The sequence below is a fragment of the Trichoplusia ni genome, chromosome 1, assembly GCF_003590095.1.
Source record: "Trichoplusia ni isolate ovarian cell line Hi5 chromosome 1, tn1, whole genome shotgun sequence".
NCBI classification, from domain to species: domain Eukaryota; kingdom Metazoa; phylum Arthropoda; class Insecta; order Lepidoptera; family Noctuidae; genus Trichoplusia; species Trichoplusia ni.
This window is the reverse complement of record NC_039478.1, coordinates 1,288,749-1,308,009: the sequence shown is the minus strand read 5'-3', so window position 1 is coordinate 1,308,009 and position 19,261 is coordinate 1,288,749. Positions and strand designations below refer to the sequence as shown.

Here is a 19,261-nt window from a genome sequence, read left to right as displayed (position 1 = left end):
ATCAAATTTCTATTACCGCTTATTCAAAATAGAGACATTGCCACGTTCCGTGAAAAAAAATGAAAATTTTGTCATAAAAAAAACATATCTGCAATAATGAACCCTTCGCACGCGAGTACCTTAGACGCTAGTCCGACTCTTACTTAGCCGGTCTTCCAATCCCGATTTTTGGCAAAATACTATTTCTATTCTGTTGTCGTTACACTGTTGCCAGAGCGGTCGTGGTCGTCATAGCAGGGGTCATGACATCTATACTGACACTTTAATGTGTTTAGCACATCAACTCCTCTTTGACCTTTTCTTTGTCTATTTTAAGTATCGGTCAAGAGGTGCTTGATGAAGCACCTAGGTACTTGTGTTGCCACATTTTTAATATGACATTTGTGGGAAATATAAAAGGTTAAACTCTTCATCCCGTAAAGCATAAAGAACATTGACAGCAAACTCATTTGGGTTCAAACTATATCGTTAAATAAATAGGTTGGTCGGCGTTACCCGGGTAACGTTTGGGGCAAGTGTAATTAGAACAAGAACAAATGTTTTGAGGTCAGCCACCTCCTCACCTGCCATAACAAAGGACGACTAGGGACACCTTTCATAACTCATTCTGCTATGACTACAATCCTAGTCCACAAACATATGTTTGGTTACCAATATAAGCACCTGTTAATAATGCTTAAGAGTTTATTTTTTATTCTTAATTTTCAAACATTCTCTACGGATACCTTAGCTCTTTCGAAGCGCTTTAAAATTGTGCTAAAACAAATACAACCGGTTTCGGCCATGTTGAATAAATTAAAAGTTTCTGCAGTTAGTAATAAGTCTAACCGAGTGTCCGTGTCTGTGTCTTTGTATTGTCATTCGTACGAACGACCTACCATGGTCTCGTTATCTTCATATAATCTTACATAGAGCTTTATCAAGACGTTTTGAAACTTTGTCGTATGTTTGAAGAAATCAGAAAACCTGTAAGTGCCCAAGTCAAAACTTTGCATCGCAAAATGCAGTCAATTGAAGGCTTGAAATGATGGACTAAATAGAAGGTAGCGACATCTAGCGGCGCGCGTTGTGACTAGAAGCAAGGCTGGCATAGAACCTGCGCGAGAGGCTGCGCCCGCACAGCCGCGCCGCGCCAGCACGCACGCATGAGCAAACAGCGAGCGAGTAACTTAAACAACATGCCAAGCAAGGTATCACTCATCAGTCACAGTTGACGCTACTCCGTGGACGGTGCTCGCGTGCGCCTCTCCTTATGCTTTGCTACAATACGGGGAAGGCAGAGTGCAGAACACATCACCAGAATGTGACATTATAAGTGCACTATTTAGTTAATACTTCCCTTCGCCTTCCCTAGTAACTAACGTCAACAAACTTTTATTACTTTCTAAAACGTATTTAATTTTCCGCGTGTGTCTCGTTCCAAGCTCGCGCCAACAAACGTGTGTGTGTATAAATAAATATTAATTTTATAGTGTGTTAAGTTGTACCAAACATGACTATATCATACGCCGGTGAAGTTCCCAATGGCAGCAGTTTCGGATGTTTCTGGAGGATCCTTTGCAAGTAAGTGTGGAGAGTATTTGTGTGCGAGGCTTTGACCGCGGCCCCGGACTCGCGCCCGAGTGCCCGACCCGCTCTCCGCACACTTCGGCCGAAACAGCTGTTCCGAGCGGAGCCTACACGCTCCGTTCCTGCATGACGAAATCACACTCCGATGGTCCGTAACCATATATTATACATTAACAATAGGACGCCTCTTGTCGACCGCCTATTGTGACGCGCAAAATGTATATGTTTAATTTAGAAAATAACTGCGTCTTCAGTGTGGTATATTTACGGCAAGCAGTTATGAAAGTTGTTATTGTTATGAGGTGTCCTAAGAGAGCGAGGATCATGCGCTAGAGCCGACCTCGGCAGGCGCGGGCGGCGGTGATGAATGCGCACTGCGCGAACTAGAATCGATTCAATGTCTGATCGCGGCTCGCTTGGCCCTGACAACGAAAGGCGGCGAAAGTAACCATGACGCGTAAACCAATCGATTTAAACTTTATTCAATCATGCCTAAGATCACTTGATTACCGATCATGTATTTCTGTTGTTTACTACCAAATTTTCCAAACATCAGTTATGAATATTAAGTACAGAAAACTCCTATTATATCTGATACACACAAAGCATAACTTAAAACAACAAATACTGACATGTACTTTAATCTTCAAAACATTCTTAATTGAATTCTAAATGCTATAATGTCGAAGAAGACTGATGAGGCCTTTGCCCAGCAATGTACCCCACATTCCAGTAAAAATAATAAGTCTAAATGTATAGACTGACTTCATTAGGCACTAAACAAGAAATAATCATACGGAGCCTACCTGAGGCCTAATATGTAAACTGGGTATTATTCAAGTTCACTGCCAATTTTTTCACTATAATACATCCAATAAAGGCAGTGGAACATTCATAAAGTATAAAAAACATATCTGATGTAATATAACAATATCTTATAAGACCAAAAAGTAGTAGCAAATGTGTCTTCTCATGTTGTTAAAGTATACCGTTACGCGAAACTGCTTCTATTTATTTTATTTTTACGAATGGATAACCAAACGGTAAATGCAATAAGTCACAATGAAAACAAATTTGCTGTTAAATGCGTACCACATAACGAAACCCGTCTGTGTCAACTTACGGTGTTAACATTCTATCTGTTTGCATGAATACTAACTGTCTCAATATGAAATCTTCAAATACGTATTATATTGCAATTAACAAGATTTTCATACGTACTAATTTAACATTTACTGTTAGTTGAGCACTTCACAAAAAACACGATATCGTTTATCTACATCAAATGTGCAATTTCATCTTAAATCATCAATAACTTTTTCTGAAATTAACAGTTTTAAATTAACTAGTTCTACACAGCAGATTCATTCGCCCTCGTTGTGCCATTAAATAATGATGTATGTATATGTTATGACATTTTGTCTTACGCAAAAGCCTATCAAAACTGGAAAAGCTTTATTTAAATCGGACTAGTAGTTACTGGGATCACTGACTAGCGTGTCTAAATAAATCCTTCAGCTTCTTAAAAGTATTTAGTGAAGCTGTGACTGCGTATTATAACTAACAATAAAATAACAATTTAACAATAGATACAATGATAAAAACAAAAATACTCATATCCGGGATCGTTTACCGTGAAAAATACTTAGAATTACCAAACTCGGACATATTTTTAATTACCAGTATTATGTCAAATGAATTGTCATTACCGAACTTATTCATGTTTTTTGAAGTACTATTTGTCCACGTACGTAATTGTAATGTTAATATACTGCTTTACAATATGTACGTAAAATATTTGAATTTATTTTTACACAATCGGTTAGTGAGATTCTTTGTTGGTAAACTATGATAATTGTAATGATTTTTCTTAATCCATTTAGTAAGGAAATTTTCCTTATGTGACGATGCATAAAACAACAAATGTACCCAAGGGCGCGTTAGGTACCTATGCAATTAAAAACTCGATGTTGCGCTTGTGATAATGAAACTTTATGAACAAAACATGAAACAAATGAATGCTGAAACATAAAATTATCAAGATGATTCTGTATTCTCTCGTACCTGCTTATTTGTCGCACGAAGCAAACATCCGGTATTTTTAGCATCGTCTGCCATCATTATACGTATAAAGTTGTACTTAGAGACATTAAATTATTTTAATTTTCAAGAAGTCATGCATAGAAATGGTCTTGTCTTGCCGATTGCTATTGGGAACACCTATTGGAAAGACAATGTTGCTACTTAGTTATTAAGGCTTCCCATTTGTACTTATTCGCATAGAAATGTATTGTAAACACTCAAAAGAAGGTAAAAGGGGAAAATATATAAATCACGACCTAATAGGACTCGTATTCAAACTCTTTTGTACAGTAGCCAATGTTGCAGTTTAATTCGGATGCCCCAATGTTTAAGCACCTTGCGACTTACCTTCAAGGTTACCGCAATTATCCAACCTGTATGTAACAAGTTATTGTGTGTATAGCGATTATAACACCTCATAAGAATCCAGTTGGAATCCGATGTGCAAATAAACGGCAAGTGTTTCGCAGACCGGTCAATACCGCACACTGGTCATCGCTTCTGTCTTTAAGATTTACATCTAAGTATACCCAAAGGGTTAGAACACATTTTAACACACACACACACACACATAAATTCCTGTTATATATTTTCTAAACTTAAGTGAATTCATGGAAATAAAATATTGGTTTATTTACTTGCACTCCTAATTCTCTACCCTCTTATTTGTAGGTATGTCTTTTAACATTTAATAGCCCTATTTATGTACTTGTGTTACATAAAACAAGGACAGTGGAGAATAAATTACATTTGTCACATATCTCTTACACGGGATAATACCAAGAGAAGAAACAATATGCTTGTTAAAGGCAACACGGGGATACAGGTACAACATGCAGAGGCCTTGTTGAGAATTTTTATCTAGAATGCGATGCCATCATGCGGGCCATCCACTCTTACTTGATATATACTGTCCAAGGTAGCTACAAACACGGATTTTCGTTATAACACCACTCGACACCACCCCCGAGCATATAGCTCTAGCGATAATCTTTAGCTAGCCAGTGAGACAAGAAAGAGCTGGAAGTCACCTTCAGCGTTCACCCACTGGTGTATTCAGGTCCCGTTGTGGCGTCACTTACAAACTGCTCTGCGGATGTGTGTTCCTACAAAGACTTTCAGATACTTTTTTACTTATAATATCTCAAAATTTCAAAAAGCACATGCATTTGCCTATAATTATAAGACTATAATTATTTTTACTACATGAATTTCCAATTTCCCTTTAAATCTCAATCAACAGCTCTCTTTTCACAGCTACTAGATTCCATTGTTAAACTTTGAAGTGTTAAGTTTAATTTAATTTTGTGTCTGCAATTATTTTGATGAATACTTCGAGAACTGAGAAACAAAGTTTGCTATCGCATAGTAATAACAACTTAGAATTACGTTCATATTTTCCACGCAGATGTAGTATAATTATTTGTCTTTAACCTACTATTAACGAGTCATAATCCAAGATCGATTAAGCAATAGTTTTTTGTTGTTAAGTACAGATTTCGAAGGTCGGCACTGATATTAGCAGATAATTAGTAAGTGTTCACAATCTGTTCGACAGCGGCAGCTATGGACGAGGTCAAAGATATTTGTAGATGTCTTTGTGTTTTCACAAAACATTCTGCCAACAACTGATCTCTGTAAACTTAAAAACATTAAAAACAATCATAATTTTAGTATTAGTACAATGAGGCCAAATTACAAGCAATTTTTCTTAATTTTACTTTATCAGAAAGCAACGATGTTTTTTGTACTATCGCCTCATGCCCTGTGAAGGTCAACGAAGATAGTTAATAGAATGTCAATCAAGTTCTCGATGTGGTCCAACGTCAACGACCACAAGTTGTGCTACATATCACGACCGACGTTGCTTGGCGCCGCGCGTGCAAACTAAATCACTCGTGGATTTATTAATTCTCAACAGATTTTGATGTATTTCTCTTTCAATGTAACCAATACTAGGAAACTAATGGAATTAAATTTAAATGGCATTTTTAACACGTCACACAATTCAATAAAACAATCATTCCTTTCTATATCTATCACCACGAAACAATTAATATTACTCGATTTCCATCTAAAACATGTATTTTTTAGCGCATATCAATGGTATTATGTGTATTAAAAACTCGAAATCTGGTTTCGGTCGCTCGATTAGCGGCAAACACGTTAATCGTACCGTGAAAATATCGGTATGCGTCAAAACTGTCAGGCATACCGCAGTCGAACGCTACTAGCTACTAACTATACTGTTTTCTAGGAAGTTTTTGCCATCATTTGAAAGTGGAAACAGACTTTGCCTATGACATTCCTTCGGTTATTAGAATACTAACAGAGAAAGTTTCGAAGCCGATTGAATCGATATCGAAACAGTGCCATTCTGATTTACATTTTTACTATAATAGGGTATTTAACAAAAAAAATGTTTAGTCCGTAATACAGATTTCCATGTTAAATACGTATTTTTTCGTTTATCTCGTAAACAAAAAATAAAGCTGATACAGTGATTTAAAATCTCGTGTGACGTCACTTACCAGCACGCTTTTTACTAGCAAGTGATGATTTAGCCCCCACCACCATACATTTCATCATCCTTACTTTTAAATAATGTGATAAAATGAAAAACATATATTCAATATTGTTTGATAATCTGTCTGACGGACAAAAGAGATTTATATTATTAGATTTAGTCAAATACCCTTTTACTTTTATAGTTAACGTTTACACGTGTTGTACAGATATCAATAAAACATAAAATTCCCAAAAGAACATGGATAAAAAACATATTTATCTGTAATGTAATACTTGGAATATAACTTGTCGTGCGACAGTAAGTTGTTTATGCCGATCTATTACTTGGAATCTATAAATCGGGAATCAACTAAGCTGATGAAATTGTAAGTGGTTTTGGGAAAGCAACCCACCTGTCTGGGAGGGGAGCCAGCTTCCTCCGTGAAATATTACCAGTATACACTATTAATAGGAGAGACCTCTCTGTTTTCAAAATCGATACACATGTCTGGTTGTCTCCATAGCTCGTTAAAGTGCCGTAAAATGGTTGATGAATAAAAGGCTACTCGGAAGCAAGGCTCTTTACACAGTTGATGAAGTTTGCAATACGAGTATGTACAGGCTGATGCAATATGTACGTATTCACAAACCTTATTTTAAGTGTAGGTACGTTATATAATATAAAATGTTAGTATGATTGATGTAGAAGTTGGTATCTTACTGTTAATACTAAGTCGGTCGATTTTAGAACACTGCTTTTTTATTGGATTTAGCAAAAAGCTATCAGCTTATAAAAAAATACAAATCAAAGGAGTATCAAAAATGTATTCCATTTTTAGATTGTTTATTTTGATTGCATTTTTTTTCAGAAGCCCGCCGAATTCAAGTTGGTAACTGTCCAGACAATGTAGTTCATTATTTTGAAGAAATTATTTTTGTAAAGTTTTTAAAATTGCCTGAACAGTTATATTCTCTTATTATTTTTTTGTCTAAGCCAATAAATGATGTCTGCTAAAATAATTTCAGTTACATTACGATGCATTTCTTGCATAACGGAGTATACCTATCCATAGATTAAATTCAGGCAGTCGAGTCTCCTATTAAATTCGGGACGTGTCGAATATACATAAACGAGTACACAAGAATGTAAGTTTGCCAGAGGCTTGCCTGATTTGAAATTAAATTTGAAATGTTTGAGTTACAAATACTTTTAATCGTTACAAGGAATTTGAAAACGATTCTATTAGTCAATCTTTTATAAAATTGTATAAAACTGGCCATAAATAAAGCACGTACAAAAAAAGTTTACCAATAAAACAATTACGCCTTCGTTTCGCAAACAAAAACCTTTCAAGTTCTAAAGAATATAAAAAGGGTTGTTGCGATATTCATTAATTGTTTGAATATTTGTATGGGCCTAGTGGCTTCTAAGAAACTTCGGTTGCTTAACGAAAAAGTTTGCGAGTTAGTGTAAGGTATTCTGGTCACGACGTTGTACCGGCCTTAAAGGATGTAGTGCCTGATAATGCATACGTAATATGATAAACTAATTCGATAGCCTCCACTTCCGACAGTAACAGGTGTTAAATGTTAATTCGTTCTCCAAATATGACGAAAACGTACGCGGCGAAGTCGCCGGCTCCAAATAAGGATTATCTATTTTGATAAGTATTGGCAGAATCAAAGGCAAGGACGTATTCATTCAATTAGTAAGTCGCGTGGGTCGCTCGCCCACTCGACTCGCCTCTCACAATACTTTCAAGTTTTGAGGCGAGTCGATTGTACTGAGCTGTCCCGTGTGTCCTCAACTAGTTCAAGTAAATAGTTTATGAATTTTTATGTTTGATCTGATACCAATTTATTTGTGGTTAGTGCAGATTCTTTTTTGCCCATTGGTCTCGAAATATCCTTCGTAGGTTTTCGTTGGTCGAGTAGACGTTAGAAATTATACCTATCAATTTGATACTGACTATGAATGAACAATTTATTTAAGTAAAATCTGTCTCTATTGTATACAGATTTTGTTTGTGCAACCCGCGGTTTAGTTTTATCAGATTCTGCATAACGTAAGAGAAATTCTTTGAATTGCATTCTGAAATAAATCTTAACTTAAATTGGATAAAATTTAAAAATAAAATCGCTGTCTGAGCTCAGAGTAAAAGTTATATTCTTTTGTGCCCGTTTAAGCAGAATAGGTATTGAACTTCTTACATCATTTAAGTTAAAACATGCATACCTATCAATTAATAACGTAGTATATTTCGAAAATATTACCTGGTGAACTACAGATGTCTAGAAAATTTAAAAAAACTTCTTAAGCTAGAAAAAATACATGTTTAAGGATACCTTCCTTTGTAGCCACATCCTAACTTATCATCCTACATATCACATCCTAAGAAGAGTAAACCAGGATAATTGTCAAAATTTCGAACAGATCCATTGTCAAGAGTTTTAGAAGCTGTATCGGGAATGTAGGCCGTTCTGACAATTGGCTAACAATTTAATTAAACCCATCCTACGGTCGATTGTAACGTATATCCATTGTCTTAGCATTATTAACCAGTGAGTGTGCAAGTTTTGAAAACTTAAACTACGATATACCAAGCGTGCCCAGGAACGTAAAGGTGATATTCGTTTTATTTACAGAGCACTTGTTTCAACAAAAATATGCTAATAAATTCTTTCCTTTCGGAAAAATTCACCCCGATCCCGATAAAAGTGTTCAAATAATTTTCTGACGACATTCTCAGAATTCAGGAAAATAAAAATAGACGGTGTTTATCGTAAACAATCTTAGTTATTTGTTGATAATAATTAAACCTCTTAATGTCTATCAAAGCGGATTAAATTATATTTTAAATTTCTCAGACTTTGATTTTTTTTCTTGGAAATCGTAGGGCGAAAATATTTCTCTGATACTTCGAGGAATGGAATGGAATGAAATCGAGGATGGAGGAATGTAGCCCGGAAAAAAAAGTGAAGAAAATTCTTTATAAAACTGTTATTTTCACAAAACGAGAGCATATTTTATTAAGTTTCGGAGGATCACTTCTAGAATCATCCGACTCGTGGCTAAGCGATTAGACATGCAATTATACTGGATTTTTTGTCTGACACCCTGACGTTAAACAAGTTTTTAGAAGCCGCCTCGCTCGTAACAACACGTCACGCCCGACCAACTTGGTTTTATTTTATCATAATAAAATTTGAATAATAAATCTACGCGAACCCAGCATGATCCGGGCTCACTGATTATGGATCTTTGTAATCTACGATGGATGATTTTTTTATACTTAATAGCTCATCTACGTATCATGAATGTTTTTGTAAGGCAGTATTGTATGTAGTTTTGAGGAGCGCATGAGGTCATAGTCGTGTAACCGGCGTGTTATCGATGTATAATAACAATTACTTTTCTGAGAATAGTGAATTTATACGCGTGTGTCACGTGTCGACGGCAAGGTCGGCTGGCCAGTCGGCTCTCGTTACGACCGATGGCTTTCTTCCTCATTTTGCAATACGTTTATATAGATTTATGAGTTTACTTTCGCTTCCAGATGGAGAGGCAGCGTGTACAAGCTGGTGTGGCGGGAGCTACTAGCATATCTCACACTCTACTACACCATCAATTTATTGTATCGATTTGCGCTGACAGAGCAGCAGCAAAGGTGAGCAATATACGTTTTATATTTTATGTTTCTTTCCCTTTACTATTCTTTCTAAAAGCTTTTGTGAGAATGGTTCATACTTAATTGATACAACTTCGCCCTACTAGTTTTAGAGTAAACGCGGCAGAATCGCCTTTAGTCCGTTTGCTTTCGCAACTAGTCGGACGATCCCGATAAATACGCGTACCTTTGCTTAAATGTTATTTTATCTCAATTTATCCTAAATATTGACGCATTGTATATTAAATATTAACCAAAAAAATATTAATGACGTTTAAAGTAAAATAAGTTTTTACGTAGATGTTGAGTTTATTGTTATGACTTTTGTACTAAACAATAAATTGCCGTTTTTAAAGCCACATCAAATTGTATGGATGTAACATACATGCAAGGACAAAACAGCAATAAGTAATTATGTATAAAGGGTGGTGTTTACCTTTTTTGCACTTTATTTTTCATGAAAATTAAAATACATACGTCCTGCAAGTGACCTTATCTAAGTTTCTGAATATTTATATACAGTATGTATGAAGCCCTGAACGATCCTTCAAGTGCAATAACTGACTTGGACGTGCTAAAAAAATCAAGAATAATTGCCTAAAGTGATCGGGTAAAATTCTTTACCCGATCACTTTAGACAATTAATCACACACAACACACTTTAGAATAAACTAAGCACTTATTCTGTTTTTTTAGCCATTTTTCTACGGACGCTCGGTTTATGATCATTAAGTGGCATATTTTATAAGAGTGCACTATTTGTGCAATAATAAAATAATTTAATTCTCTTCATTTTCTTCAACACATAATTCCATACACAATGTCTGCAAGACTACTCCTACGTCATAGGCATACCTGCATTATTACTTATAGTATTGTGACTTGATTGTACAATAGCAGGAAAATACAGAAAATAACATTTATCCATTCATTCATGCCAAATAATGAGGCTATTACAGCAATTATTCACAGACAACCAACTGGAATCATGTAAGAAACGATTCATATCGGTGGACGAACACATGACATATGTATGCTACATATTATTATACGTAGATAGTACATGCTGTATATATAACCATATATATTATAATTTTTATTGTAATAGAAATATTAAGTTAACACTTTTTCGCGATCCGTCGCTGTGATTCGGTGTAAGGTGTAACATATTATGTACTCGTATGATGCACAGGCAAAAGCTCGCAAAAAAATAGAACTATAAATATTATCAAGTGGTACTATGCAATAAGGAGTATTTTACCTGCACAAGTCAGCTTGTTGGTTTCCCAAGATTTAGCAAGTCTTTCAAGAATCAGTAGAAATTGCATTGATATAAACATTTGATGATTTACACGTGGGCGGAGATTTTAGATTCCAATAGGTAGTTCTGTCTAGTTTGTGATGTCTTCGCATTAAATTAGTAGGTCTTATAACAGTACATGCTAAATATATAGCAATAATAAATCAAAGAGATCGGTTCAAAAACAAATTCTTAAGTTACAAGGAAGTTGGAAATAAATATTAGTCATAATAAGTTAATCTTTTGCTTGTTTCTACCGATGCGGTGTGTGGGGTGTACGGCTTGGGTGCCGTCCATTTAATTTTGTCATTAAAAAGTGGTGAAGTTTAAATAAATGAGGTGTGGAACATGGCTGTGGTTGAATATATGGGAAGAGGACAACCAGGGGCATTATGGATGCATTTCATGGATTGCGTGAAGGATGTTATGTCTGTAAAGAGCTCTTGTGGGATAAAAAAAATGGGTTTAGGGCAGAGAAATGATGATGATGACTTTGAACACATTTTGCGTGGTACCTATATAACATTTACCGCTCTTTACGTAACATCGCCTATCGCGTGATATTTTCTAGTAGACTATTATTATCATCTCGACAAGCTTTGTTACGCCTCAGCGACAAGCCAGAGGGTGAAGGTGTTGTTGAGAAAAAATCCTTCAATCTAAATATAACCAACCTCCTTTGCGTCATCAATTATAATTACCCCAATGACGTCATCGTCTGATATTTATACTTATTACATGGAATAGAGATAGGTAGGTTGTTATTTTGTAAGCAATCAAGATTATCCCCATACAATTATGACGAATAACATAACCCACATGAGATTCTGAATTGATATTACTTTGCGACATGATACTGACTAATTCAATGAATAGAGTAACAAAAAAATGACTGAAAAAAAATAACACTATTACACCAAATATTATCATAGTCATATGGGCTAGACGCCTAACCTATACACCTAATAAATAACCTAATCTATACCTTTACTTAAAACTGGGTTCTAATTCCAGTTTAAATTTGAACAAAAAAACGAATAATGATGATAGGATGACATAGACTAATTGATAAAGGCAGTTTTGCAATAAACGATTTACCCAATATGTATCTAATAATTTGGTCATATATTAAACATTTGTATACCAAAAGAAATAAAGTCAATAGAAATCAGCTAAAACCATCTTATTTCCTCATTGAATTTATTTATATCTTACTTAACAGTTCCAAACAACGCAACGAATTTCTCTGAAATTTGCCTGTCATAACTAAATGTATTGCGGGTCGGAATTAATTTATGCGTGGACGATGACCCGTGCTCGATTACACATTATAAGGCAAGTTGCTATCGATTTTTCATAAGATTATATGATCTACCCCATCCGAAATGGATTTAAAATGTTTGTTTTTATGCCTTGCGTGCACATTTTTAGCGAGACTTTTAAAAAGATTACAATTGTACAAACGCAGTCCACCTGTTGACATGACCAACGCTTTTAAAACAGTGACTTTTCAGACACTGTTATATTAACAACAGTTGGTGATGGCTTTGAAATTTATATTTTAATAATAGAAATTCAGGAAACATTTATATGCTTTTTAAAGTGACGCAAAAAAACGAACGTGCAATGAAAGAGGTCTTTGTAAAGTTACATTGAGCCTCTAGATTGTGACGTCACAAAGTGTTGCATGATCAATAGTACTCGTTACCCTACGTTAATGATAGACAAAGAGTAATACTAAAACTCTACCTAGGTAGTGTAATAACAGCGGTGGCAACCTAAACATACGTTACTAACATTTTCATTATTTTTTACCTAGAAAAACGAGAATGATTTTGATGTAAACTAAAAAAATACCGCTCTATGTAATTCCACCCTGAAATTATTATGGCTTGAAAATGTGGAAATCTGAGTGGTCTGTGATCAAACTAATGTTTTTGAACAAAGGTTTTGTCAGGCACGTTGACCCCCAGTTATTGGGAAGCCGATCAACACAAACATACCTTATATGAAGTATTGTGATATTATTGGAGGTAAGGGAGTTATTATCGAGGTTTGTGACCTTGTTGTCAGCCAATCACCAATGAATAGATTATGATGAGGTATTGTAAACGAGTATATTTTAAGATGTTTTGTACGTGTGTTTGTTTCTCCTGTTTTCCCCATTTTTTGGAAAACGGATTTGAAAGAAATAAGTCACCCGAATTTAAATGCCAAAAAAATATCTAAGTAATAGGCTCCTTTGCCATAGTAACAGTTAGCTATTCAGGTGGCAGTGCCACTTGCAAAAGCTACTTAGCACCAAATACAATTTCTGAAGAAGTTTTCGTTCGTATCTACTAATATTTTATTAATTCAAATTTTTCATCAAATCAAAGAACAAATTCCAAATGCATTGAAACTATTTAATTAAATAAGCTGCCTCCCTGAAAATCTTCAGCAAATCGAAGAAGACAGATATGAAATCCGTGCAATTTTAATTAAAGTACTTAGTTATTGCAAGGTAAATATTTGTTGCAAGTTAACGCTTGACTGCATACGTCTGGATGGTATCGAAGAGAGCCAATTTATCCAATTATGAGAAATCTTGATTCGGACCAAAGCTCCGGATGTTCGGATCTCCGGATTTCCAGATCTCCGCATCTTTGATTCTTTTGTCTTTAAAGACAAATATCTTCAGATTACTAGTTTATTTCAGTCTTATTAATTAACATGATCAATAAGTATTGGAAAATAAATATTTCTTATACGAGCAGATATTCCTTTGGTTTATATTTAGTTAGATCCCTCGAAAAATAAGCTCTTTTTATTGTTTTTCTGCTGAAAAACTCAGGACTATTAGGAACAAAATTTAATGTAAAACCACGAACTCTGCTAGTATTATACGAAGGCACTGTTTTTGTATAGAGACGCAGGAAAAGGCAGTTTGTCAGTTTTCTTTGTACTTTCCTTTTGGTCGATTTATTGAAATCATTGAACATATTGACAATACATGTTAAGTTTCAAGTAAATGGATGATACGGCTATGATCATAGCAACAATGATAGTTACAAAGCAGGCGGTAGGAAAAAACAGGTCAAGCGGGAGTCGGACTCCCCACAAATAGGCGAACGCAAAAAAATATTCGTCCATTACAATTCTGACCATACAGCCTCGACTTTTATAGGTATGGTTTTGTGTCTCTAATAGTCATAATTTTTAAGCGGCAATTTCGACAGTTCAGCAGATCAATCATAAACTATGGTGAAGTTTTATACATCATCTGTGAAAATGTCAAGTATCTAGTAACAGACTGAAATACAGCTGGTGAGATACGGACAGACAATGGAGTCTTAATAATATGATCTTTTTTCGGTACGGTACCCTAATAAAAACAAAGAGGTTTATCCAAACAAGATTCATCTTTATACGAATATTACAATATAATATCGGACAATGACGTAGACGGTAGGCTGACACAATGACAGCTCTCAAAAGGGATGGCAAAGAGATCTGACAAGTTGATATCTGATCTGATAATGGTATCGCACAAAGAGAGGGCTAGATTTATGTCTGAAATCTGGACAACCTTCTTTGTTATGTATTATAATAATTAGGATTGTGACCTTTTTAATCATGAGGAGTTCGTTTCTAAGCTACTAATACACCAGTTGATCAATCATGGCTAAACTACGCTTAATACTGTCGATATGTGGACGGGTGACATATCATAATAGTTGAAGACGGTACGACGAGTATGTTGACATTATTATCATTACATGTTTCTTTGGTTGATATTGAAAACCTAAATTTTAAACATATAGAATTGTGGTCTACCCATTAAGCCCGATGCCTTCTTCCTAGACCCGAAAACGATCGAACGAACGATCGAAAACGATCTAAAATTTGTCTAAAGAATACATAGTTCCTAAAAATGTTTCCAAATTGTATGATTATTTTCCTCTAAAACGAACACGCCCACTTTTCAAATTAAAATTCAATACACGATTTCAAAAACAAGAATTTTGAATCTTTTTAAAATAGTATTGCTTAAACCTTGTTCGTTTATTCTCATACACAACAATACCCAGTTACCGACACATTTTGTACAGATTGCTCGCAACCTTGACTGAGTGGGACAGTCCCAAGTTTTCAGATTGTATCTAATTACATTTAACTTAAAAAACTTACTTAAATATTCAAGTCTGTTTTTTAACAGTGCTAATTAAAATGATCTTAATTCCCGAGTAATTATGACGATTTTTAAAACCGGTGATTCTCAGTTATGTGGCAACTACATGTATTCTATGTTTTTAAATAAAAAAAATGAATCCATATACATTTTTATATACAAGGAACCGGGGAATCACAGCTCGTGAAACAAATGACGTCACCAAATACTAGTTATTTCCAAAATTATTTTGTAAGTCGAAATTAATCAGCACACCTGACGTGTGACATGATAATTTAATTTTCAGTACATGAAAAAAAATGAGAAAATCCTTTTCATCTTGTAATTTAGAAATTATAAGTTGCATAATTATCGGAGCTTTCGAGATAATTAATGATAGATAAGTATTGTTTATACTTTTGATCTCTAATCTAAAAGTGCAATCATTATGTAGTAGGTACCGATACTACCTATAATATATGTACAAACATTATGTTTAAGTATCTATAGATCTTAGATTAAATTAAGTTTAATTTCTCATCCCTTTGACACTTGCCGACTGAGTACAAGTGTTACTCCAACCTATATAATATTACGGTGTGCAAATAAAGTTTTAGTTGTACAAAGATGTCTAATCCTTAGAAAGTCGCAAAAGCCAAACGACTCGAACCGGACATGTGGTCGAAGGTATAAACCTCATCCGCAGAGAAATCGTTATTAAATGTTCAAGAAAACGTTCTAGGTGTATCTATTTTAGAGGACATGTGAGGTTACTGGCTTTCTCAAAAATAGCTGTCTTACAAAAGTATGGTGAGCAAGGAACGTCTCCTCTCCTTTTAACATAATATATGAGGAAGACTATTTTCCAATGGAAAATGGGTTTTCCACATAGAAAAAAATCATCAAAATTAACTTAAACGTAAAAATATTAATCAATCAGGGAATTTTTACTACTATATAGAGTATTAAAGTGGAGTTTGTGTTAATGAACAATTACAAAATCTTGCTACATATTGTTTCCATTTAAGCTGCCCTTTATGCTAGTGTACCGCCACGCTGCGCCATTTTGGCCGTTCAATATCCTTTGATCAACTAACGACCGCCCTGTTTAAATGTATACAGGACGCTGCAGACTGATGCAGTTAAATTAAAATTTTTACTGCCTATCATAAAAAGCAAATTTTGCCATAGAAATGAGGTCAAGTGAGGGATATGGTAGTAAAATCTCTGGTCTGAACATTTGCCTGATGCTGTCACTAACTTTTTACCTTTATCTACTAACACGCAAAGCGTCCATTTAAGTAAAGACAGTTTCTCCTGATTTTTAGTTAACCGTACCTAGAGACTAAAAACGGATCCTTATAAATGGCGTCTTCTAACCGCCGCCCCAGGACGTATCTCAGAAACATTGACAGCTTAACAGTTGAAGATTTCACAGAACATGTATTTCTGTTTGAGCTATAATGACAAATTGTTGGTATGGAATTAATTTTATAAAATATTCTTTTGAAAAATTTTTGAACCCAAACATCATTCTCCACTTCTTGAAGAGAGACCACTGTATTAGTAACTACGAATTCTAAACTATAAATGCGTGAATCATTTGTTTAGTCTAAGTTTCAGCCTATCCTTTAGAAAGTCACTTGTCAGTTCATGTCCTACATAAATCTAGTTACACTTCTAGTACAAAGAACAGATAAGCGCGGAATATACGTTCAAAATATTTATGCACAGTGCCCGCATGACTGACGATACTGTCTATATAACAAGGTTTTCGCATTAGGCGATGGGAAAATCTGCATAATTATCCATAAATGACCTCGAATAGATCTAATACACATTAATACAAAATAATATACCACAATTTCTTGTCTGAAACTTATAAATAGGTAATATATTAAAAAAAAACGATATATTTATGTGATAAATGATTGTGTTCATCCCACACATTTGACCTAGGTAAGGATCGAACCCACGACCTTTGATTTAGCAGTCTAGGCCACTATCCTCTAGAGCAATAAGCTAGTCGAATAAAGTATGGATGCTTAAAGCAATGTAGCTTACCCCAGCCTTTTGAAGTGGCAGTCGTTAAAAGCGGGTTAGTTATGAAGAAATAGAAACCTTTTTAAAGCCTGAAAAGAAATGGAGCAAAGGATGGTTAGAAATATGTCTAGCTAGTAACAGAGTGAAGAGTAGTCAGTTGTTATATCTTTTAGAAGCAATACCTTGTTTAAAAGCCAAATCGTTCTAATCATCCCGATTGAGTAAGAACTGCCGTGTATTTTATAGACTGTATGGTGAAAATAAAATTTGTGAAAACAATTATTTACAGCACACAAATACAGTGAATTTATAAGATTTTGGAACTTAATTTAAATGGCTTTAGCACATGACACTGCATCCAGGTAACCTTTTTTTTTTAGTTTTTCACCAAAAAGAGAACGAAGTTAATATAAGACTAGACTAGCTGCTACCCGCGGGCCGCCGCTACAAATCAAAAGTGATCATGAACATGAAATCAGGATATAAACTATATTTAGTTTTGTCTAAATCCAGTCAGTGGTTTTTGCGTGAAAAAGGCACAAGCATCCACACATACAAACTTTCGCGTTTATAATTTCAGTAGGATAGTCGTAATCGTAACTCTTCTATAAAATATACATATACATTTATACAAGGTACCTTACAAACGAAGATTTCACTAGTATAAACATTTATCTAGTCAATAAGCAGCTTTCATATGATAACTACAGTTCGTGGTTATCCCGCTCTTTGATAAGATTTACTAGCTAACAAGACCTCAAGACAGACCCTTAAGCTTCTTATTACAAATTCAAATGGTAATCGTATGTCAGTAGGCAATCTGATACTCGAATGCTATGAGATACTGTCGTCATATAAATTTCATTGCTATCAGTTTTACGTCAGATTGATGTTTGGGAATCAATTTGTTTTATCTTGCAGAAATGTTTAGAAAGTACCTTAAGTGGATAATATTTGTATGTTTGTCGTCCGTCGTGATGGGCTTGCGGTTATATGCAGGAGTTGCAGGTTTTATCTGAACGCAGGCAAAGTACCTAAGTGACGTTTTGAAAGATACATGTGTTCTCTTAATTATTGTGAGACACCACTGATAAAGTGGTGAAGGAAAGCATCGTGATCTGGATTCCATATTGATATCTTAAATCCTCAACTCGCATTTGCTTATTGGGTAGGTAGGTCTGAGAGTCTACTTTTTTTTATTCCTATGAAGTGCTTTTTCAACAATATAAATTCGGTTGAACTCTTTTATATGGCAACATTTCCGTGAACCGAGACAGATAGTGAAAAAATGAAATTATTTATATATGTACCTAGCTAGTTACTTTCTTTAGATAATGAATTTTTTTTAATCATTTTCTCCCCTAGTTTTCCCGACAGTGTCTACAATTGTTTCCCCTTTTAATCTTTAGACCTTTCATACATCCTTCCAAAAAAGTATCTATTATATTGAGTTTGGACATCATGCCAAGTCATATTCTAGGATTGTCTATTCTCTGCGTATTTTGCTATCGGCTCATTTCAAACAAGCCAGTTACGAGTATTTCCAAACACGAAATGTTTGTATGAAAATTATCAACATCGAAAATTCCTAACCTCACTTTAGATGGATTAATAGAACGCATACATACAAGTAGATAATAAACAGTAATAAGTCGAATGTACTGTCTGCAGTTCAATGGAGTCCTGTGAATGAACCATCGATGTAGGTACAATGTACTGCATATGTATAATGTGTATGTATGTATATACCACTGTTGATACGAACGAAGGACAATGGTTAAGTTCGCTCAGTGTATACTGTATGTAAAATGAATACGAGGAAGTATGCGGCGAAGCTTACTCATAGTCATAACCTCTTTGAAGAAAGACCTGTGTGTTCACAGTATGAATAATACTCTTAATATTGATCAAAATTGTGTTTAAGATTTTTTTTTGTATGAC

The 19,261-nt window shown here is 34.8% G+C and overlaps 1 protein-coding gene across 2 annotated transcripts in view; it reads left to right on the top strand.

Annotated features, from left to right (window-relative positions):
• Nucleotides 1-850: 850 nt before the first annotated feature.
• Nucleotides 851-19,261, top strand: part of LOC113502126 (bestrophin-4) — a 41,718-nt gene continuing 23,307 nt past the window's right edge. For both annotated transcript variants that reach the window (XM_026883635.1, XM_026883549.1), the window contains exons 1-2: nucleotides 851-1,563; nucleotides 9,717-9,827. In XM_026883635.1, the coding sequence (XP_026739436.1) occupies nucleotides 1,493-1,563; nucleotides 9,717-9,827 (182 nt within the window). In that variant the 5' untranslated portion in view covers nucleotides 851-1,492. The remainder of the gene's footprint in view (nucleotides 1,564-9,716; nucleotides 9,828-19,261) is intronic.